Raw genomic sequence first — 25,231 nt, 5'->3', positions numbered from 1 at the left:
GAAGAAACCATTACTGATATCCAATACTGAGAAATTCTTTGCCTTTGCATTCAATATCGACATCATGTCATGTGTATCAGCTACAATCGGTGCAGCATTAGGAGTAAACTTACGGATGTTCAATAAGTCCAATATCATCCGATAACTACCATCGCTTTTCAGAACACACCACAATGGATTGTTACAAACAGAATTTGCCTTACGTATGACACCTTGATCCAACAATTCCTGAATAATTTTAGACATCGGAGCAACTGACTCTGGAGGCAACTTATACTGACACTGTGGAGGCAGATCCCGCCCTTCCATTTTAACAACCACATCCTTCATGGTTTCTACTTGATTCCTGTACTAAGCCCATAGAGAAGGAAACCTTTGCACTATCTTAGTCAATACTTCATTACCACCAGTTTCAGGCCACAAATGATCTGATGACACTACATCATTCAAACAAATGTTCCCGACATGACTATATTCATTTGGATCAATAACTACTGCCTTACAACCGTTAGTCTTTCCAAATTGTTTTGTTACCCAAATCAATAATCCAGCCATGCTTTTCCATAAAATCAGTGCCAATTATGTTCTCAGTATCCTGATAACACCAAATATCCATTTTTGTTTTCAAAGAACCAGGTATTTCCAAAGAAACATCCTGCGCTAAAGTTACCTTTGTGCCATTTTTGCTACTGAAACCAACAATTGTACTTACAGGGGAATCTGGCTATAAATGTAAATCAACATTTGTTACGCTCAATTGTGCACCTGTATCAAGGAGAAACATTACTTCCTGGCCTTCAAGATTTACCTTTAAAACCGGTCGACCACAGCTATCCATTGAAACTCGAGTGACAAATTCCAGTGGATGAAGCCTGGGGACCGGCTTTGCCAGTCATAAAGATGATGGAGAATGTTACGAACCGGCGCTGCCATAGCCGCAAGCAGCCTGCTGCGATTCCTGTTGCGCCCAGGCGCCGGCTGCCGTTCTTGGCCGTGCCTCGGGTCGTCCAGTTGGCTGTTCCTTCCACCACGTCTAAGTGTGGAGAGGCGGCTAGTGCGCATGCGTGCGCCGATTTACCCCAGCCAGAGTTTAAGCCTGGTGTTTTGCCTAGTGAGCATGCTCAGCCTGATTGTGTTATGTCTGAGACTAAGTCCTCAGTTCAGGCTACTGAGCATGCTCCCACAATTAACCCTAACAGCCTCTTTGCACAGGTACTTGGACTTCGTGCTGTGTCTAAGTGCTGGGATGTGCCTACTGAGCATGCTCAAACTGATAGTCTGCTTTCTGAGCCTGTTGCTCAGGCTACTGGGCATGCTCAGGCACTTAGTGCACCAGAGGCTAGGTCCGGTAAGGACCTCACTGAGCATGTCCGGGAGGTGGCAGGCCCTGATAGGGCAGAGGGTGTCAGGTGTCCTGATGACGTGGCAACTCCGGACTGGCTCGCAGAGGCCCGCCTCTATGATCTGGCACCTCAGTATTGGTCGTCAGACGATGACTGGTGAAGTGTTTGGGGCGTGGCTGCCATGAGGTCATCAATGACGTGGCGGTTCCGGATAGGTCGCATGTGACATCACTGATGACATGGCACTCTGCTATTGGACCTTGGTGGTTCCACCCTGGGTTTGGGGCGGACCCAGGTTATAAAAGGGGCTGGAGACAACATGGAGGTGCGCAGTCTTCACTTTTGCTCAGTCAGAGCACACCTCCATGTTAGAGCCTCATTGCGGCATAAGCCTATGTTGGGAAGCGGTAGGTAGGGTTAGGCGAACGGTGCCTGTCACGCCAAGATTCGTGGCTCGGCACATCAGGGTCAGGCGCCGTGCTTCCCTCCTGCCGTTCCAGTCTTGCTATAGCAGCCCAGTGGTGTTAACTGGGCTGCGGCTGCTGTGCTTCCTGTCCGATTGTGCTCCCTACGCACACGGACAACGCACCTGCTGCGCCACCTGTCCGATTGTGCCCCCTACGCACACGGACAACGCACCTGCTGCGCCACCTGTCTGATTGTGCCCCCTACGCACACGGACAACGCACCTGCTGCGCCACCTGTCCGGTTGTGCCCCCTACGCACACGGACAACGCACCTGCTGCGCCACCTGTCCGGTTGTGCCCCCTACGCGCACGGACAGCGTACCCCAGGACCCCTGTGGAGTTAACAGGGTGTTCCTTATTTTCCTCGGCTTCCCGGTCAACGCTACTGGTGTACCCATCTGGCCTGACGTGTCCTACACACACGTGGCCAGTCGAGAGGTGGCCAGAAACGCTAATCGGAGGACCGCTCGGCCTGACGTGTCCTACACACGTGGCCGACAGGGCGCTTTCGTGGCGGTCTTCCGGTCAACGTTACCTGGTTACCACCCGGCCTGACGTGTTTCCTGCACACGTGGTTGGTGTAGCGCTAGGTGCACCAAAACGCTAATCGGGTTGTCGTCCGGTCTGACGTGTCCCAACACACGTGACCGGTTCCCAGAGTTCCTGGGTTATCTCAGAGCCATCCAGCTCTATAGTCTCCGCCTAACCCTCAGGTGCCAGCAGCTCCATTGTCATCTGGAGCACGGTGGGCCCCGACTGGCGATTAGGATATATACCCCCTGGTCCTAATCTGCCGGTCCCCCCGTAACAGAGAAGGAAGTAGAGCAGCAGGTGTCTTGTTCCTTCCATGCAACTCCTTTATGGTCACTTCCCTTATCTGTTTGGTCAGTGGTGCATATGGTGACTGGTTACTCCTGTTGTCAGTATGAGTGGGCGTGTATGAAGGTGGAGGTGCTGAAGATGGGGTAGGTGCACTAGATGTGGTTGGCATCAGTCCATTTTCTTTACCCAACTTCTCCTCAGCTCCTGCCCTTAGGAATTTCTTACATTCCCACTTAAGGTGACCAGGTAGTCCACAAAAGAAGCAGTGTTTGTTGCTTTTTCTGTTTACTCCCCCTGAATTCTTGTTCTTAGAATTCAGTATGGGTCTCGATTTGTTGTTGGTTTGTTTTTCTTGTGATACTGATTTGTCATTTGTCTCCTCTATCATGGATATTTTTGACTTTACCTGATTTTGCTTCATTCGTCTCCGTATTCTATAAATAAATGATGTGGCCTCTTGTAGATTGACCACCCTAGAAGCAATTTCGAATGAAGCAGGGTCCAAATATTTATTTTTTTTAACAAAGGTCTTGACCATGGAAGTCGGTTCTTGATCAGATCTGATTTCCATTACCATAAGGTAGGCTTGTTCGAATTTGACTAAGAACACAAAAAGATCCTCCTGTATGTGTGTTTTAAGATTTTCTAAAACTTCCACTGTTGGTGTAGACTCTCCTGTTGTGAATAAGATTAACTGTTTCAGCCTATCTTCCTTTGTGTCATGGATCAGGTTATCGTGTTCATCTGTCCTAGGTGTGGCTTGTAACCTTTTTGTCATGTGGGAGGGAAGCCATACCCTAAATATTTTGTTTCTTTGATCATCCGTCAGATTGAATTTATCTGAGTTTGATTCAAAAATGTCCGCATTATGGAAGGCGTCCATTTTATCATCATATTTGGGTATGTCTTTAACCCCTTCACGTCCGCAGGCAGTAAAATTACGTCCTATTTTAACTTGACTTAACGACCAGGGACGTAATTTTACTGCCTAAACTTCATTTGATTGCCATAGCAACGGCTTTCAAATGATGTCCCCTGCTGTTTCTTACAGCAGGGGACCTTTGCTTGACCCCAGGGGGGGCGGCATCGCCACCCCCTATCGACGATCGATGTGATTGGCTGTTCAAATCTGAACCGCCAACCACATCGTTCGCACTAATTTCGGCAAAAATAATGCCCGAATTAGTGCGATACTGTGGGATCCAGCTATGAGATGCCGCAGCTGCTGCAGCATATCATAGGTGGACCTCAAACATGCCGCCCCCAGCCCCTGCAGCACTGATTGGAGTGATCGTGCTATGACGCACAATCGCTCCAATCAGTGTGCAGTGGGGCGGTCTGATCTGCCGGTGGCCGCCCTTCCCAGGCCTGTGCTGGCCTGCGAGCCCTCCCCCAACATGTCTGCAGCAGTGGCTGGTACTTGTGGTACCACGCCACCGCTGCTGCTGCCGCCGCCGTAGCTGAGGTCACCGCTGCTGCTGCACGTGAGTACTGTGCTCACCTTGCAGCCCGTGCGCGCTCCCGTGGTGCCCCTGCGCGCTGCTTGTATAGCCCCTGCCCGTGCCCCCCTGCGATCTGTCCCCCCGACATCCCGATCTGCTCCCCCCCCGACATCCCGATCTGCTCCCCACGCGATCTGACTGCCTCCCCCATTATCTCTATTCTGCTCCTGCAGCTCCCTCTCCGGTCTCCCCCTCTGCTCTACCCCCTCCCCCTCTGCTCTCCCCCCCTCTGCTCTCCCCCCCCCCTGCTCTCACCTCCCCTCTCCCCCTCTGCTCTCCCCCAACGTCCTCTTACCTGTCTTCACTGGCCCGATCACATCTGCCTCCATCGCTGGGTCCTTCCTGGGCATTCTGCTGATCTGCCTGCTGCTCCTGTAAAGCTGTCCATCTCTCTGCCATCTGTTCCTCTGCAGCTCTTCTGGTCAGTGATCCTCTGGGTACTGTGAGTATAACTTTTTTTTTTTTTTTCTGTATCCCCTGTCCATTTTTACACCTCATCCGTCCGTGCGTCCCGCTGAGTGCTGATCAGGGATGCAGATAACGTATCTGCATCCCTGCTCAATTTTTGGCGGGACTTTTTTTTTCCGTATCCCCGACGCTTTTTGTATGGCATCCGTCCGTGCGTCCCGCCAAGCACTGATCAGGGATGCAGATAACGGATCTGCATCCCTGCTCAATTTTTGGCGGGACTTTTTTTTCCGTATCCCCGACGCTTTTTGTATGGCATCCGTCCGTGCGTCCCGCTGAGCGCTGATCAGGGATGTAGATAACGTATCTGCATCCCTGCTCAATTTTTGGCGGGACTTTTTTTTCCGTATCCCCGACGCTTTTTGTATGGCATCCGTCCGTGCGTCCCGCCAAGCGCTGATCAGGGATGCAGATAACGTATCTGCATCCCTGCTCAATTTTTGGCGGGACTTTTTTCCGTATCTGCGACGCTTTTTGTATGGCATCCGTCCGTGCATCCCGCCAAGCGCTGATCAGGGATGCACATAACGTATCTGCATCCATGGTCAATTTTTGGCGTGACTTTTTTTTTACGTATCCCCGACGCTTTTTTTATCGCATCCGACCGTGCGTCCTGCAGCGGCCGATCAGTGCACTGCGTCTGTGCGTTTGAAAAGTCAAATGGCGCTCCTTCTCTTCTGAGCCGCGCCATTTGCCCAAACAATTACTTTCCACCACATATGAGGTATCTGCGTACTCAGGAGAAATTGCACAATACATTTTATGGTGCATTTTTTCCTGTTACCCTTGTGAAAAAAAAGCTACCTAGTTGAAGCAACCGTTTTGTGGTAAAAAAATTTTTTTTTCTTTTCACGGCTCAACGCTATAAACTTCTGTGAAGCCCCCAGGTGTTCAAAGTGCTCACCAAACATCTAGAAAAATTATTTGAGGGCTCTAGTTTCCAAAATGTGGTGACTTGTGGGGGAGCTCCATTGTTTAGGCAACTCAGGGGGTCTTCAAACCCGACATGGCGTCCGCTAATGAGTGCAGCTAATTTTGCACTCAAAAATTCAAATGGCGCTCCTTGCCTTCCGAGCACTGCCGTGTGTCCAAACAATTGATTTTTACCACATATGGGGTATCAGCGTACTCAGGAGAACATGCACAATAAATTGTATTGTGCACTTTCTCTTTTCTCCCTTGTAAAAATGAAAATTTTATGGCTAAAGTAACATTTTTGTGTTAAAAAGTAAAATTTTCATTTTTTCCTTCCACATTGCTTTGGTTCCTGTGAAGCACCTAAAGGGTTAATAAACTTCTTGGATGTGGTTTTGAGCAGTGTGAGGGGTGCAGTTTTTAGAATGGGATCACTTTTGGGTATTTTCTGTCACCTAGGTCTCTCAAAGTCACTTCAAATGTGATGTGGTCCCTAAAAAAAATTATTTTGTAAATTTTGTTGGAAAAATGAGTAATTGTTGATGACCTTTGACCCGTTCTAACTTCCTAACGAAAAAAAAAAATTGTTTCGAAAATTGCGCTGATGTAAAGTAGACAAGTGGGAAATGTTATTTAATAACTATTTTGTGTGACATATCTCTCAGATTTATGGGCATAAATTTTCAAAGTTTGAAAATTGCGAAATTTTCAAAATTTTCGCAATATTTCCTAAATTTTCACAAATAAACGCAAAAAATATCGGCCTAAATTTACCACTGGCATGAAGTACAATATGGCACGAAAAAACAATCTCAGAATCGCCAGGATCCGTTGAAGCGTTCCAGAGTTATGACCTGTCAAAATGATACTGGTCAGAATTGCAAAAAATGGCCCGGTCATTAGGGTGTTTTAGTGGCCGGGGGTGAAGGGGTTAATGATTTTCATTAATTGGTCATGGATTTTAATGTTAAGATGGGCTGCTTTTTCATGTAATCTCTTTTTATGTAATTCCTCCTCGTTCAGACCCTCGTCAACATTTGTGTCCAACTGTTCAGGAACATCTGAACCTGAGGCAGGTGATGCTGAGGCATCCTTTTTATTTTGTCTTGTATTGGCCGAAACGTGTTTTATATCCTTACGTAATTTCGATATAAAGTCTGTTCTAACTTACAATTGATCCTCCAGATGTTCAATATGTTCAGCCAATATTGAACAATTTAGACAATCTGTTGTTTCTGCATCTGCTATGTGTGTGTCCATTGTATTGGATGTGTCTGTCACCATGCAGATGGTGTGTGTTGGTTGTGTGCCACCCACCATGGAATTATAAGTATAAACCATGCCCATTACATTCTGTATCTTTTTCTGCAACTTTTTTACAGTAAAAAACTTCTTATCTAACTTAGTATTCTCAATTTCACATTGCCGGTACAGATTTGACCATAATTGAGCATCAGTATGCTTATGATCAAATGTATACTCCACATTACTTTTCTTAGAATAATCATGAATAAAATCCATTTCTCACCTATATGTGTTGTGATGTGTTGTCCTGGAATGGGCCCAACCGTCTTATGGGTTGATGGTCCTCTGTGTCCTGGAAGGATTATCCTGGGGATCTCCTGGATTGGTCCTGGACGGGTCCTCAGATGTCCATTAGGCACGACACATACGACCTCCTTGCAGTCTTTACGTCAGTCCTCTTCTAAGGTTCCGTTTGATTTAGACAGTGTGCGTCTTTTCCTGCAGTCTTTTGGACAGATACGTCACTTCCCACACCGGGCCCCCCCATTGTGGACAAAAGGTCAGGGAAAACGTAACAAAAGAAGAAAAAAAAAAGTCCCGTAACAAGAACTAGCATGGAAGTGACTATTCATCACGCAGAGGAAAAATAGCTGTGCCTCCCAATCATTCAGGCTGAAGCTCGCCAAGTATGTTAAAAATAGGATTGTGATATCCACTTAGCCTGTATATAATGATTGAAGAGAAAATAGAGGTGCAAAACCATATGTGGGTTTATTTAATAAAGGTTAAAAATCATTACAGAAAAATAATGTTTGGCTTTAGTTAGAATTGAGTTAAGAGAGAAAAAGATAGCGAAAAGAGTCCATTATCTTACATAGGTGTGATGTCACGACAGGCAGTCTTCCATCTGGTTGAGAATGATCTCATTCTACCCTCTCTGAAGTGTAGTCAAGCTTAAATACAATTCACCACACCTTCTTTCCTCACTTGTGTCTTTAAATGGCTTTAAACATGTTTTCAAGAACCCAATATAACTCGTTCCCAGTTTTAACCATGCATTAAATCATTGTCACGTGGTCCAAAATCTGCAGACGTAAGTGTCCTGCGCAGTACAGTTTTCTAAAATCAGCGAATTAACCCTTGACCCTAAGAATGTATAGAAACTCTTTGAGGCTTGTTGACCTTCGACCTAATGTAATACTTAGAAGACCTTCAATGCTATTCCAGACCTCGGCTAGTTGACCTTTGCCCTAGTGTATAGAAAAATAGCACTGAGTTGTCAGCCAGCTTTGATTTACCTTGTCAGATGCTAGTTAGAAATTCTCCAATCTCACAAACACACATCTCCCTCCAAGCTAAGGTCTGTGATTATACATACATTATAAGAATGTATGTAGAATTATTAGGGAACAAATATTCATAACAACTCAGTATTTTACAGTCCCATACCCAGCAGGAGGCAATACTTGGGCTTTCCTATTCTTATAGTCACTTGGCAAATATCTAGCGCTATTCCCATTGAGGTATGAAGAAAGACTAGTAGCACAGGCACAAAACCAGAAATATGGGTTGGCATATGGTAGAGGATAGTCAACTATACCAGAGACAGGCAGAGACAGACACACATTGGCTGCAAGCTCTTTAGAAACGACTGTTTTAATTCTCCATAGAACTTTAAAGGGAACCTGTCAGCAGAAATTTCGACTAAAACCTAACAGATTCCCCCTCTGCAGCTCCTGGGCTGCATTCTAGAAAGGTCCCTGTTATTATAGTGCCCCCTTTCTGACCCAAAAAAAGAGTTTATATCGAGGTACCTATTTGGCTTCTGATTCTCTAAATGTGTCACGGGGGCGGGCTGCCTGATGGCCGTTATTCTGCCCCCTGTTCCTGTATGCCGCCCCCATCGCCGATTTCTATACTTCTGGACGCCGCCCACTGCTCCAGCCATCCCCGCGCATGCCCAGTGCTCATCTCTCGTGGATGAGCACTGTGCCCAGTGTCACCGGTGGTGACGTGCACGCAGGGTTTAGATTATGGGCGGTGCTGTGATGTTAATTACCAAGCAACCGCCCATAATCGCGGGACCGCGCATTCCCCCTCGGCCTGCTTTCTGCGCAAGCGCGCTGCAGCTGAACTCACGTCACCTCCTTCCCATCTTGCCCTGAGGCAGGAAATAGATGGGAGGAGCGCGGAGCAGTGACTACACCGATCAGGAGGAGTTCAGCTGCAGCGCGCTTGCGCAGAAAGAAGCAGGCCGAGGGGGAATGCGCGGTCCCGCGATTATGGGCGGTTGCTTGGTAATTAACATCACAGCACCGCCCATAATCTAAACCCTGCGCGCACGTCACCACCGGTGACACTGGGCACAGTGCTCATCCACGAGAGATGAGCACTGGGCATGCGCGGGGATGGCTGGAGCAGTGGGCGGCGTCCAGAAGTATAGAAATCGGCGATGGGGGCGGCATACAGGAACAGGGGGCAGAATAACGGCCATCAGGCAGCCCGCCCCCGTGACACATTTAGAGAATCAGAAGCCAAATAGGTACCTCGATATAAACTCTTTTTTTGGGTCAGAAAGGGGGCACTATAATAACAGGGACCTTTCTAGAATGCAGCCCAGGAGCTGCAGAGGGGGAATCTGTTAGGTTTAAGGCGAAATTTCTGCTGACAGGTTCCCTTTAAGAGCACCATCTCTCACCTACTATTTTAGTAATAGGAAAATCTCTATTCACTAAAGACAGATATCACTGTGTCTTGAGAGTGAAAGATCAGTCCAGGAGGAGAAAAAGCATATTTCAGTATTATATTAAATTATAATAAATATATATATATATATATATATATATATATACAGTGTATATGTATGTATGTGTATGTATGTATGTGTATGTATATGTGTGTATGTGCATATATATATGTATGCATATATGTATGTGTGTGTGTGTATATATATATATATATATATATGTGTATGTGTGTATATGTATATATATGTGTATACTAGAAGGTGGCCCGATTCTAACGCATCGGGTATTCTAGAACTTATTGTTTAGTTAATGTATGATTTTTGTTATATATATAGATGTTGTTGTGTGTAGTTGCCAGTGTTTGTGTACGGCGCTGTACATGTTCTGGGTGTTGTCTGGGTGTGGGGGGGTGTGAGAGCGGTGTTGTTTGTGTGTTGCGTTTGTGGAGCGCTGTGTGTGTTGCGCGGTTTGTGCATGTGTGTGGGGTGCGTGTGTGTGTTTTGGGGGAGGTGTGCCCCTCATCGTGCTCCATCCCCCATGCTGCGCACCCCCCATCGTGCTCCATCCCCCATGCAGCGCACCCCCCATCGTGCTCCATCCCCCATGCAGCGCACCCCCCATCGTGCGCCATCCCCCCATGCAGCGCACCCCCCATCGTGCTCCATCCCCCATGCTGCGCACCCCCCATCGTGCTCCATCCCCCATGCTGCGTACCCCCTATCGTGCTCCATCCCCCATGCTGCGCACCCCCAATCGTGCTCCATCCCCCATGCTGCGCATCCCCCATTGTGCTCCATCCCCCATGCTGCGCAACCCACATCGTGCTCCATCCCCCATGCTGCGCATCCCCATCGTGCTCCATCCCCCATGCTGCGCACCCCCCATCGTGCACCATCCCCCATGCTGCGCACCCCCCATCGTGCTCCATCCCCCATGCTGCGCACCGCCCATCGTGCACCATCCCCCATGCTATAATAGTCCTCCTATTATACTCAGAGAGGAGTGTAATAGGAGGACTATAATAGGAGTAGTAGTCCTGGGGGGAGGTGTATAGGTGCCCAACGTGTGCCGGGTGCGGGGCTGAGCGGACCAACGTGTGCCGGGGGCGGGGCCGAGCGGGCCAATGTGTGCCGGGGGTGGGGCCAAGCGGGCCAACGTGTGCCGGGGGCGGAGCCAAGCGGGCCAACGTGTGCCAGGGGCGGGGCTGAGCGGGCCAACGTGTGCCAGGGGCCTAGTGGGCTGCTGGGGGCGGGGCCGAGTGTGCCAAAGTGTGCTGGGGGCGGGACCGAGCGTGCCAACATGTGCCGGGGGCGGGGCCAAGCGGGCCACCGGGGGCGGGGCCGAGCGTGCCAATATGTGTCGGGGTGGGGCCTAGTGGGCAAATGTGCGCCGGGGGCGGGGCCAAGCGGGCGAGGCGTCAGCGTATGCCGGCTCCCTGCACATGTGTACCGGGAGCCGCTGTACGCTGGTAACCGTGATACACATCGGGTAACTAAGGGAAGCACTTCCTATAGTTACCCGATGTGTATAGTGGTTACCAACATACACCGGCTCAGCTCTGTCACGATCCCAGCATCGCAAGGTTATGTCTGGGCTGGATTGCCAGTGTGGACTCCTGGGAGTGCACTGCAGCAGTCAACTGGGAGTCGGGGCTTCGTTTGAATTCGGGGGAAGGGGCGTGGCCGACCGGGCAATGCATGCGGAGGGCTGGGGCGAGTGGCCAATCCATGCGGGGGGCGGTGCCAGGCCGAGGCTAGTGGCCAATCCGTGTGGGGGCGGGGCCAGGGCGAGCCCAGCGGCCAATCCGACGGTTGTCACTGTAACGACACAATTTTGGAGCAAGACAGACAGACAGAATAAGGCAATTATATATGCAGATATGTATATATATATATATATATGTATATATATATATATATATATATATATATATATATATATATATATATATAAAATATGTGTGTGTATGTATATATATGTATATATATGTGTGTATGTATGTATATATAATGTGTGTGTGTGTATGTATATGTGTATATATATATATATAATATCATATAGAGTCCCATGGCTTTCAGTATCATCTCTATGCCAATGACACACAGGTCTACCTCTCTTGACCTGACATTACCTCTCTACTAACCAAAATTCCAGTGTCTGTCTGCTATGTCATCCTTCTCTACGTGATTCCTAAAGCTTAGCATGGGCAAAACAGAGTTCATTGTCTTTCCTCCTCCTCACTCCTCTCCTCCAACATGCCTTTCCATCAAACTTGATGGTTGCTCACTCTCCCCAGTCTCACAAGCTCGTTGCCTTGCAGTAACCCTCGACTCTGCTCTATCCTTCAAGCCACACATTCAAGCCTTCTTCACCTCATGCAGACTACAACTCAAAAATATCTCCCGGATCCATGTTTTCCTTAACCAAGAATCAGCAAAAACATTAGTGCATGCCCTCACCATATCCCGCCTCGACTACTGCAACCTCCTGCTCTCTGGCCTCCCTTCCAACACTCTTGCACCCCTCCAATCTATCCAAAACTCTGCGGCCCGCTTAATCCACCTCTCCCCTCGCTATTCCCCAGCCTCGTCACTCTGCCTATCTCTTCACTGGCTTCCCATCACCCAACGACTGCAGTTCAAAACATTAACTATGACATACAAAGCCATCCACAATCTGTCTCCTCCCTATATCTGTGACCTAGTCTCCCGGTACCTGCACGCAACCTCAGATCCTCACAAGATCTCTGTTACGAGGGGGACCCGGGGAAGCGTGCCAAGATGGGGAATGGACAGCTTCCGCCGGTCAAGGTCCACTGTGCGGTGTAAGGGACCGCTGCTATGGTGGGTGAAGAGTGAGTGGGTTGCTGCTAGCGATCGTCTGAAATGTCACAGACGATCTATGTACACCGGTCTGCCCTAACCCGTGTGGGTTGTATGGCAGGGATAACACGGCTCGGTGTACCTGTTGCACGGGGAAGCACAGAGGTGCCCACGCACGTGTGCCAGTGGAAGTCACGAGAATATGGCACGAGGGTAGCACAGAGGTGCCCACGCACGTGTGCTTTCAATAACCAGGTGAGTCCAGTGGAGACTCGAGGAGCTCACCTGGGACAGGAACACGGCCTGTAGAAGGAGCTACTGCCGGAGCAGCAAGGCAGGGACACGGCCTGCAAACCAGGTGCTGCCTAAGCAGCAAGGGCCAAGCCCACAGAAGAAGATAATGCCTGAGCAGTGGCGTGGCAGCACGCTGCCAGACATCCAAACATAGAAGGACGGTCGCGCGCCGCCATGATGGCAGGAGGAGCTTTTAAGGAGGTGTAGCTCCAGCCAAGGGCGGGCGCGAGGCGGAGATGACGGACTTGACCCAATCAGGATCCACGACATCCCAGCCTGGCCAGTCAGGATTCACCACGTCACCAGCCTTGTCATCAAGCCGTGTGACGTCAGTGGGCGAATCAGGATCCACCAAGCATAGCACATGCTCACCCTCCTGCCTCTGGGAAATAGAGGCGGGATCCTCGGTCTCACAATGTGTAGAGATAACGGGAGTCTCACTGCTTCCCTGAGCAGCAAATCTCTGCACATTGCGCAACCTCACAGACCTTCGAGGCTGCTGAGCAGGAGGAGCTGTGGCAGGCAAGGAATGGGAGACCGCCTCATTTCTTGCAACAGGAGTACCACTAGGTGTCACCCTTGTGCTGCCTCTCTGAGGAGGTTTCTCCTGCACTCTGCGCAGTCTGGCAGACCTTCGGTGCTGCGGAGCAGGAGCGCTCGTGGCAGGCAAGGAGACTGTCTCATTCCTTGCCACAGGAGAGCCACGAGGTGTAACATTACCCCCCCGTCTAGGCCCCCCCCCCCCCTGCCTGTGCTCGAAGGCCGCTATCAAACCCGGGGCGTGGATATGATCCTCCAATTCCCAGGATCTATGCTCCGGACCATGGCCGACCCACTCCACGAGGTAGTACCTCCTGCCCCGTATAACTTTTGTCTCCACAAGCTTCGCCACCTCAGAGTCGTCGGGCGGGAAGTCAGTTTGAGGCGTCAGGGACCCCGAGAACTTATTAAGCCGTACGGGTTTCAGGAGGGACACGTGAAAGGTGTTGGCTATAGCCCAGCGTGGAGGGAGCTGGAGTCGGTATGCCACCGGGTTCACCTGCTCTAGCACTTTAAACGGACCCAGGTACCTAGGGGCGAACTTGGCTGCCTGTACCCGTAGGTTAACATTCTTAGAGGACAGCCACACTAGGTCACCAGGGGCGAAGGATGGTGCAGGGCGGCGGCGTTCATCAGCCGTTGTCACCATCCGGTCTTTAGCCCTCTTAAGGGCCTCCTGGGTGTTATCCCAGATCTCCCGGGCCTCGGTCGCCCAATCCTCCACTCTAGGATCGGGTGACGTAATGGGCATCGGAACCGGGATTCTGGGATGTTGTCCGTTATTGAGCAGGAACGGAGTCTGACCAGAGGATTCATGGACCGAATTATTAATGGCAAATTCGGCCCAAGGAAGGAGGTTAGCCCAGTTGTCGTGGTGCGCGGAGATAAAATGGCGGAGGTAAGTTACCAAGGTCTGATTGGTCCTCTCTACCAGTCCATTGGTTTCGGGATGGTATGCGGAGGAGATGTTCAGCTCTATCTGCAGGAGCTTACAGAGCTCTCTCCAGAAGCGAGACGCGAACTGGGGACCCCGGTCGCTCACCACCTTGTCAGGCATGCCATGCAGCCTAAATACATGCCTAATGAATAAGGTGGCGAGAGCACGTGACGTCGGGAGTCGTGGGAGAGGCACCAAGTGGACCATTTTAGAGAAGTGATCCGTGATGACCCATACGACCTTGTGACCTGCTGACTTGGGCAGATCTCCCAGGAAGTCCATTCCCACCACTTCCCAGGGACGATCCGGCACTGGCAGTGGGTGAAGAAGACCTGCCGGTCTCTGCCGGGACGGCTTATTCCGTGCACACGACATACAGGCTCCCACATACTCCTGTATGTCCTGGGGTAGTCTCGGCCACCAATAGTGCCTAGTCACAAGGTCTCTGGTCCTTTTGACCCCAAAGTGACCCCCGACCTTGGAGGCATGGGCCCACGATAGCACCTCATTCCGTAGTTCAGGGGGAACGAGGGTCTTGCCAGGTGGCACCTGGTCCAAAGAAGTGGGAGTGACCATCCTCAAGCTGTCCGGGGGTAGTATAAGACGAGGCTCCTCCTCGTCCTCCTCCAACACAACCATACAACGTGACAAGGCATCGGCCCGTACGTTCTTCTCACCGGCCAGGTGGCGGATAATAAAGCGGAACCGGGAGAAGAACAAGGACCAACGGGCCTGCCTTGGGTTCAGGCGTTGTGCTGTCTGGAGGTATGTGAGATTTTTATGGTCGGAAAATACTTCAAATGGATGCTTCGCACCCTCCAGGAGATGCCGCCATTCCTGGAATGCTAGTTTCATCGCCAGTAACTCCCTATCGAGTAGTTCCTCTCGGCCGGAGAAAAGGTCTTGGAGAAAAAGAAACAAGGATGCTTCCTTCCTCGTTCGTCTTTCTGGTACAGGACTGCACCAGCACCGACCGAAGAGGCGTCTACCTCTAGTAGAAAGGGTTTGGAGATGTCTGGACGATGAAGGATGGGAGCTCTGGAGAAGTAAGTTTTGAGAGTGTGAAATGCCTCTACCGTTTCCCGTGTCCATGCTTTGGGATTAGCTCCCTTGCGGGTAAGGGCAATGATGGGTGCTGCCACCGTCGAGAAGTTGGGAATGAACTGGCGATAATAATTGATAAACCCCAAGAATCGCTGGATCGCTTTCAGCGAGCGGGGCTCAGGCCATTTCATCACTGTCTCCAACTTCCCCGGATCCATTGCTAACCCCTGACTGGACACGATATACCCCAGGAACGGCAAGGATTCACGTTCAAAAACGCACTTTTCTAGCTTAGCATATAACGAATGAGTGCGGAGCCTCTTAAGTACTCGGATGACATCCCTCCGATGGGTGGCAAGATCGGGGGAGAAGATAAGGATATCATCCAGGTATGCAACCACGGAAAGATACAAATCCCGGAAAACATCATTCACAAAGTCTTGAAATACGGCGGGGGCATTGCAGAGTCCGAAGGGCATTACGAGATACTCGTAGTGACCGTCCCTGGTGTTGAAGGCGGTCTTCCACTCATCGCCCTCTCGGACTCGCACTAGATTATACGCCCCGCGTAGATCCAGCTTCGTGAAGATCTTTGCCCCGCGGAATCGATCAAATAACTCCGTAATGAGGGGCAAAGGGTATTTGTTTTTGATCGTGATTGCATTTAATCCCCTGTAATCGATACAGGGGCGTAGATCCCCTTCCTTCTTTTGCACGAAGAAGAACCCCGCACCGGCCGGTGAAATAGACTTGCGAATGAACCCTTTTGCCAGGCTGTCCTGAATATATTTGGACATAGCCTCCGTCTCTGGAGCAGAGAGGGGATACACTCTGCCCCTAGGGGGCTCGGAGCCTGGCTTCAGGTCTATTCGGCAATCGTATGGCCGGTGGGGAGGAAGGGTATCTGCGGCCCTCTTGGAGAAGACGTCCCTGTAGGCCGTAGGCCTCATAAGGTGTCGGTAAACCTGGCTCCCCTGTATTCCCTGAGGACCCAACCGACCTAATGGTAGCGGGTGGTTCGGTAGTCACGAGGTGCTCCCTACAGGATCCTGCCCATGATGAGATCTCCCCTGTTGCCCAGTTGAGTATAGGAGCATGCTGTCTCAACCAGGGGAGGCCCAGTAGGATCTCATCCGTCCCCCCTGGAAGCACCAGGAAGGACACCTGCTCATGGTGTCCTGGTGGTACTTCCATCCTGAGAGGGATGGTGATCTGGGTGATGGGATCGACTAGTAGGGACCCGTTGACTACCCGAACCCTGAGTGGCTTGGGTAAGAGAACCAGGGGAACTGAGTATCGGGTTGCCAGGGAGGTCGAAATGAAATTGCCATCAGCGCCTGAGTCCAGGCAGGCCAGAGCAGAGAAGAGAGTAGCGCCAAACTGCAACTGGGCGCTGATAGTCAACCTAGAGGGAGAAGCAGCGTCTAGTAACCCCCCTCTGATGGAAACTAGACGCTGTCTTTTCCCGACGGTTTGGGACATCGGGTAGCTATGTGTCCCCTCTGCCCACAGGAAAAGCAGATGACACCAGACCGAGAACCTGGGGTAGAGGAGACCGCTTTGGACACCTCCATTGACTCCACGGAGTCGCCTACAGAGTTGGCTGGGAGACCTGTCTGGTGGAATACGGGAGCCAGACGCTTTTTAGGCCGTGAGGACGTGGGTGCTGAAGAGACCTCGAGCCTCCGCTCCGCCTGGCGGATGTCTATGCAAGAGGCAACCACAATCAAGGACTCTAAAGTAGCAGGCACCTCACGCGTGGCCAGTGCGTCTTTGACGAACCCTGCCAGGCCCTCCCAGAACACAGGGACAAGGACCTTATCGGGCCAGTCCAGCTCTGCGGCAAGTGTCCTAAAGTGTATGGCAAAGTCCCCGACTGAAGCGGACCCTTGCCGAAGTCGTAGGAGGCGCAGCGCGGAGTCGTGGGTGACTTGAGGCCCGAGGAACACCATTCTCATGGCCCCAAGATAAGATGCTAAGTTATTCACCACCGATCTCCGCGCTCCCACAACGGCGTGGACCACTTCAGCGCTCTCCCTGTGAGCAGGGACTGGACGAAGGCTACCTTCGCCTTCTCGGTAGCGTAAAGAGTCGCGGACAGCTCTAAGTAGGTGGTAACTTGGTTTATAAACCCACGGCACTCGGAACTGTCCCCACTAAAGCGCTCTGGAAGCGCAAGGCGAGGAGACCTTCCGCCCAATAGCACAGCCTGGGTAGCCGCCTGGGTGGCGACTGTCGTCAGAGCAGTCTTGTCGGAGGAAGACTGCTCCACTGCTGCCAAACGTGATTCCAACTGCTGCACATAACGCAGCAACTGCTGCTGCTCTTCAGCCATAGCCAGACCTTTGGCGCGACCGTAATGTTACGAGGGGGACCCGGGGAAGCGTGCCAAGATGGGGAATGGACAGCTTCCGCCGGTCAAGGTCCACTGTGCGGTGTAAGGGACCGCTGCTATGGTGGGTGAAGAGTGAGCGGGTTGCTGCTAGCGATCGTCTGGAATGTCACAGACGATCTATGTACACCGGTCTGCCCTAACCCGTGTGGGTTGTATGGCAGGGATAACACGGCTCGGTGTACCTGTTGCACGGGGAAGCACAGAGGTGCCCACGCACGTGTGCCAGTGGAAGTCACGAGAATATGGCACGAGGGTAGCACAGAGGTGCCCACGCACGTGTGCTTTCAATAACCAGGTGAGTCCAGTGGAGACTCGAGGAGCTCACCTGGGACAGGAACACGGCCTGTAGAAGGAGCTACTGCCGGAGCAGCAAGGCAGGGACACGGCCTGCAAACCAGGTGCTGCCTAAGCAGCAAGGGCCAAGCCCACAGAAGAAGATAATGCCTGAGCAGTGGCGTGGCAGCACGCTGCCAGACATCCAAACATAGAAGGACGGTCGCGCGCCGCCATGATGGCAGGAGGAGCTTTTAAGGAGGTGTAGCTCCAGCCAAGGGCGGGCGCGAGGCGGAGATGACGGACTTGACCCAATCAGGATCCACGACATCCCAGCCTGGCCAGTCAGGATTCACCACGTCACCAGCCTTGTCATCAAGCCGTGTGACGTCAGTGGGCGAATCAGGATCCACCAAGCATAGCACATGCTCACCCTCCTGCCTCTGGGAAATAGAGGCGGGATCCTCGGTCTCACAATGTGTAGAGATAACGGGAGTCTCACTGCTTCCCTGAGCAGCAAATCTCTGCACATTGCGCAACCTCACAGACCTTCGAGGCTGCTGAGCAGGAGGAGCTGTGGCAGGCAAGGAATGGGAGACCGCCTCATTTCTTGCAACAGGAGTACCACTAGGTGTCACCCTTGTGCTGCCTCTCTGAGGAGGTTTCTCCTGCACTCTGCGCAGTCTGGCAGACCTTCGGTGCTGCGGAGCAGGAGCGCTCGTGGCAGGCAAGGAGACTGTCTCATTCCTTGCCACAGGAGAGCCACGAGGTGTAACAATCTCCTTCTCTACTCCTCTCTTATCTCCTCTTCCCACAATCGCATACAAGATTTCTCCCGTGCCTCCCCCATACTCTGGAACACTCTACCTCAGCATATCAGACTCTCCCCTACCGTGGAAAGCTTCAAGAGGAACCTCAAGACCCATCTCTTCCAACAAGACTACAATCTACAATAACCCTCAGTCCAGTACACCACTGTGCAACCAGCTCTGTCCTCACCTATTATACCATCACCCATCCCCTGTAGCCTATGAGCCCTCACGGGCAGGGTCCTCTCTCCTCCGATACCAGTCTGTTTGTACTGTTAATGATTGTTGTACGTATACCCTCTTTCACTTGTAAAGCGCCATGGAATAAATGGCGCTATAATATTAAATAATAATAATATATATATATGTGTGTGTGTGTGTGTGTATATATTGAAGTATAAGAAATCCCAGTGCACCACTTGCTCCACGTGTTGCCGTGTTGCCGTGCTGCCGCAATCAATCTCCAATATGCATGGATGAGATCCGGGTGCAGACTCGGTGAAAATATCACATATTAATCCAAAGGAAGAAAGAGTGTCGCACTCCGTAAGGATCTCAGTGTTGTTACATCTTTATTTCACATTAACATGCAAGTACAAGTGGTAGGGGAGGTGAGGCGTGCCATACAACGCCGGACGACGGCGTGCCGTTTCGCTAATGTTTAGCTTCCACGGGTCCAGTGCCACTGCACTGGACCCGTTAATGTGAAATAAAGATGGAACAACACTGAGATCCTTACGGAGTGCGACCCTCTTTCTTCCTTTGGATATATATATATATATATATATATATATATATATATAAAGCTGAGTGTATGTGTGCGTGTATGTATGTCCGCTAAAGGAATCCGCACCTTTGCATTTACAATCACGAAATTTTGCACAGACGCCCCATGTGACCCAGGGAGCGTCGTAGACTATGTTTTGACAGAAAAATGTAACCCCGTTCTTTACAGTTAGTCTCTAAAATCCTGCCGCCATTAAACTGAACGGAGGTGGGAGCTATAGGTTATTAACAGCAACTGTCAGTGGTTGCTGTAGGAACAAAATAAACTGTTAGTTGAAGCTTATGTGTGAGGTTATATGATGTCAGTTGAAAGACAGACAAACAGAGACACAGACAGAGACAGCCGGACAAAGAGACAGCCGGGGAAAGAGACAGACACACACACAGAGACAGAAACAACACACATAGAAACACACAGAGATAGAGACAGACACAGAGATGGAGATCGATAGACTGATACAAATACAGAGATAGAAATAGTCAGACAGAGACATAGACACAGACAGACCAGGAAAGAGACAGACAGACAGCGACACACAGACAGTGACTGGGAGAGAGACAGAGAGACATTTACTATCCCGGGCAACGCCGGGTGCTACAGCTAGTATGTATGTATGTATATATATATATGTATGTATATATATATGTATACATATATATGTGTGTGTGTATATGTGTATACATATATATATATATATATATCTGTATATATATATCTAATATATAAAGCTGAACGTGTGTGTGTATGTGTGTGTGTGTGTGTGTGTGTGTGTGTGTGTGTGTGTGTGTGTGTCCGGGATTGGCATCCGCACCGTCGCAGCTACAGCCACAAAATTTTGCACACTCACACGTATGGACCCCGAGAGCGTCATAGGCTATGTTTCGAGGGGAAATTTTAACCCCACGTTTTACAGTTATTCGCCAAAAAAACCTGCCTCCATTAAAGCGAATGGAGCTGGGAGCCACAGTGCAGCCAGAACTTCAGAAGAATGCGCAGCCACGCCCTTATATGGAATGTTGGCGTGTCACAATGCAGCCAGGGAAAGAGAGACACAGACAGGGAAAGAGGCAGACACAGACAGAGTAAGAAACAGACATAGACAGGGTAAGAGACAGACACAAAGAGACAGACACAGACAAAGAGACAGACTGACAGGGAAAGAGACAGACAGGGAAAGAGAGGGAAAAAGACAGACAGGGAAAGAGAGGGAAAGAGACAGACAGGGAAAGAGATTGAGACAGACGGAGAAAGAGATTGAGACAGACGGAGAAAGAGATTGAGACAGACGGAGAAAGAGATAGACAGGGAAAGAGACAGACAGACAAAGAGATAGAGAGAGAGACAGAGAGATATATACAGAGGGGGAGACAGACAGAGAATGGGAGAGAAACAGAGAGACAGTTACTTTCCTGGGCAGCGCTGGGTGCTATGTTGTGAGGCGAAATTTTAACCCTGCGCGTTCCAATTTACCAATCAATTTTGCCCCTATCTACATAATGGGGAAAAAGTGAAACGAAAAGTGTTGGGGGCAAATTGACAGCTGCCAGATGTGAACAAGGGGGACTTAAAGAATGAGAGCGATGGCGCCAAAGAGTATATACCGTACAGTTGCTAAGGTGGGGCCCCGACATGGGATACTCACCACATTCGGGGATATGAACACACACACAATGCGCCACACACTACCACGTGCTTGAACACATATACCACCCTCAGCACACATCTCACCACACATACACCAACCTCGCCACATAATCGCCCTAAACACACACAAGTCTGGTATTATCCTTCAAAAATAAAAATCTGATTAATAAGAAACCAAACTATAAGAACAACAAATGTACCACATAGGAAATACGGCAGCTGTCAGTCACATGACCTGTCTATATGTTTATGTGTGAGCTAATATATACTGTCAGGGGGGAGGGCTTTCTGTTTCCTGGAGATTTATCAGGCTGCCAATAGCAACCAATCACAGCTTAGCTTCTATTTTGCTACAGTTAATTAATCTGAGCTCTGATTGGTTAATATAGGCAACAAAGGACATTCTCAGTATGTGTGAGGTCATAGGATGTTAAATCTGTGTGGAATATCTGTGGTGTTGAAATATATGTTGTGAAATGCTTCTATTAGCTTAGTTTTTGCCTTTTAATAATTACATTTCTATCTATTTGTTTTGTGGTGTTTGTGTGCAGAATACATTTTTGTTAATACATTCTATTTTGTTAACAGCAGTTATTAATCCGGGCGAAGCCGGGTAGTACAGCTAGTTAGATATAAAATATTTATTCATTTACATAGCACTGTTAATTCCACAGCGCTTTACATACCATGGCAACACTGACCACATAGGAAATACGGCAGCTGTCAGTCACATGACCTGTCTATATGTGTATGTGTGAGCTAATATATACTGTCAGGGGGGAGGGCTTTCTGTTTCCTGGAGATTTATCAGGCTGCCAATAGCAACCAATCACAGCTTAGCTTCTATTTTGCTACAGTTAATTAATCTGAGCTCTGACTGGTTAATATAGGCAACAAAGGACATTCTCAGTATGTGTGAGGTCATAGGATGTTAAATCTGTGTGGAATATCTGTGGTGTTGAAATATATGTTGTGAAATGCTTCTATTAGCTTAGTTTTTGCCTTTTAATAATTACATTTCTATCTATTTGTTTTGTGGTTTTGTGTGCAGAATACATTTATGTTAATACATTCTATTTTGTTAGCAGCAGTTATTAACCCGGGCGAAGCCGGGTAGTACAGCTAGTATATATATATATATATATATATACACCAGAGTTGTTTTATTTTCACCTGTAAAATTGATCTACATACATAATCACCAGTTTTGTCTGTTCTCCTATTCCATCATGCACCGCGGCAGTCAGTTACGCAGGCACAGTTCAAACATACACTTTAGATCAGATCAGGGTATGAACTGCGCGTGTGCAAGTAGCAGAAGCTGCGGTCAGTGTCCCGTTGTCATGACAGTGAGTCACACTTCCCGACTCGCTTTCTGTCCCTCTCCCTCCTATCCATGTGAGTACAGCAGAGCCGAGCGCTACTTCAAACGGCTCTGACTCTGTGCTGCTGCTAACGTATGGGTCGGCGACAGCCGCACTTCCCTGGCTGCCGGCACTTTAAACCTGGCACCTGCAGCCCAGAGTGCACTGCTAACCGTTGGGCTGCTTCTGTACGGAAGTTCATCTGTGGGCGGAGCTGCCTTGTAACATGCTGAGCTCCTGTCCCTCAAATGAATAAACTGGAGGGAGAGGAGCCGCAGCACCAAAGAACATCACCAGGTTCAGCGCTGTATGTGGGCCCCCCGCTACCCAGAGCTGTATGCCCTCAGACCCCCTCACCACCAGATCTGTATGCCCCCAGCCCCACCACCACCGATCTGTATGCCCCCAGCCCCCCCCACCGACCTGTATGCCCAGCCCCTCCCACCATATCTGTATGCCCCCAGCCCCTCTCACCAGAGCTGATACACTGAACAGACACACACACACACACACACACCTGGATACTCACCTGTCCCCAGCCATGCAGTCCCTGGCACTGAAGTCGCCAGCACTGCTCCATCTTCCAGCTCCTCTGTGGACTGAATATTCAGTGAGTATAATGAGCGGCGGTCAGGAGCGGGTGACAGCAGAGCCAGAGACAGCATCGCTGGAGAGAGGTGAATAAAGACACATGTTTTCTCCAGGTGGAGGGGAAGAGAGACTGAGAGAGAATACACACACATATACACAGACGCCACCTGCACACAGCATACAGCCATATACACACACACACATACACAGACGCCACCTACATACAGTGTACAGCCGTATACACATATACACACACAGATGCCACCTACCCACAGCGTATAGCCATTTACACACATATACACAGATGCCACCTACACACAGCGTATAGCCACATACACACAGCGTAGAGCCATATACACATACAGACACCTACACACAGCATACAGCCATGCAAGTACATATACAGATGTCACCTACTTACAGCTTACAGCCATATACCCACATATACAGACGCCACCTACACACAGCGCATAGCCATATACACACACATATACATACAGACACGTACACACAGCATACAGCCATATACACATATACACACAGACACGTACACAGCATACAGCTATATACATATACACATACACAGACGCCACCTACACACGGCTTACAGCCATATACACACAAATACACAGATGACACGTACACACAGCATACAGCCATATACACACACATATACACAGATGCCACATACACACAGCGTACTGCTATATACACACACTTATACACAAATGCCACTTACACACAGCGTACAGCCATATACACACACATATACACATACAGACCTACACACAGTGTACAGCTATATACACACATATACACACAGACATGTACACAGCGTACAGCCATATACACACACATACACAGATGCCACCTACATACAGCGTACAGCCATATGTACACATATACACAGACGCCACCTACACACAGTGTACAGCCATATACACACATATACACAGATGCCACCTACACACAGCGTACAGCCATATACACACATATACAGATGCCACCTACACACAGCATATAGCCATATACACACACATATACACAGACTACATGTACACACAGCATACAGCCATATACATACACATATATGCAGACGCGATGTACACACAGCATACAGCCATATACACACACATATACACAGAAGCCACGTACACATAGCAAACAGCTATATATACACACAGACACCTACACACAGCGCACAGCCATATGCACACACATATACAGCTATATAGATATTTGCCAGTTGCGGATGTAACCATATCCCACAATGCACTGCGGCACTGTAAGTTGCGCAGCCGAAGTTCATGCCCACATCATTGCCATGGTAACCAGGGACAACAGTGTAGACAGAACCCAAATTGTGGGCCAAGCACAAATTTGTTCCCAGTCTAAAATTGTGCTATCCATACAACATCTAGGTATAATGAGGTGTAGTGAGCAGTAAGGAGGCGTGCCCGGTTATGTCCGTGCTTGCCTGACATCGCCATGCCTTGAGCAATGTTGCGGAGAGCGACGAGACATAGCGGCACTGACGAGAGACAGAGAAAAAAAAATACATATGTTTATTTACAATAAAAATACTCACAGCCTTTAACACATTTAATTAGCCCCAAAAAGCACAAATGGTGTGACACATGTCCACTGCTCCTGTCAGCACCACTAAGCATAGACAGATGTTCATTTCACTGCACTCCCGATGCGATAGCATCGGGCCTATTTCTAGTTTTAGAATAAAAACAACGATTACACTTTAAACCTATCTAAATGTCTCTGTATTATGAGAAACCAGCACTGTCATGGGAATTCAAACTCAAGGCCACATGCACATGCTGAGTATTTGGTGAGCTTTTTACCTAAATATTTGTAAGTCAAAAATGTAGACGTAGTGCCCATGTTTCTATTATAATCTTCCTCTGATTGTTCCACTCCTGGTTTGGCTACAAATACTGAGGAAAAAACTCACCACATCCTCAACTTGTGGACATGGCCTAACTGGTGCTACATATATATAAATATTAAAATAGATTTTGCTTTGATTTTGTTACTCATGTATTAACAGCTAATTTTTATATTATTTTTTTTTATTATTATTATGCTTAAATGCATCTTATTGCTGCGATTAGCCTGGAATCTGGCTGTACGCACTGAGGACTCACCATTAATAATGAAAGACTGCTTTCTTCTTTCTTACAAGGTATGGTAAATAAAGGGCGATATAT

At 49.3% G+C, this 25,231-nt stretch overlaps 1 protein-coding gene across 1 annotated transcript in view; it reads left to right on the top strand.

Moving 5' to 3' along the window:
• Positions 1 to 25,231, top strand: part of TEX11 (testis expressed 11) — a 1,632,405-nt gene that overhangs the window by 1,348,584 nt on the left and 258,590 nt on the right. The window contains exon 24 of the mRNA XM_075324897.1: positions 25,136 to 25,206. Within this exon, the coding sequence (XP_075181012.1) occupies positions 25,136 to 25,206 (71 nt within the window). The remainder of the gene's footprint in view (positions 1 to 25,135; positions 25,207 to 25,231) is intronic.

The sequence above is a fragment of the Anomaloglossus baeobatrachus genome, chromosome 9, assembly GCF_048569485.1.
Source record: "Anomaloglossus baeobatrachus isolate aAnoBae1 chromosome 9, aAnoBae1.hap1, whole genome shotgun sequence".
NCBI classification, from domain to species: domain Eukaryota; kingdom Metazoa; phylum Chordata; class Amphibia; order Anura; family Aromobatidae; genus Anomaloglossus; species Anomaloglossus baeobatrachus.
Note: the sequence above shows the minus strand (reverse complement) of the source record. Positions and strands in the feature narration are given on the sequence as shown.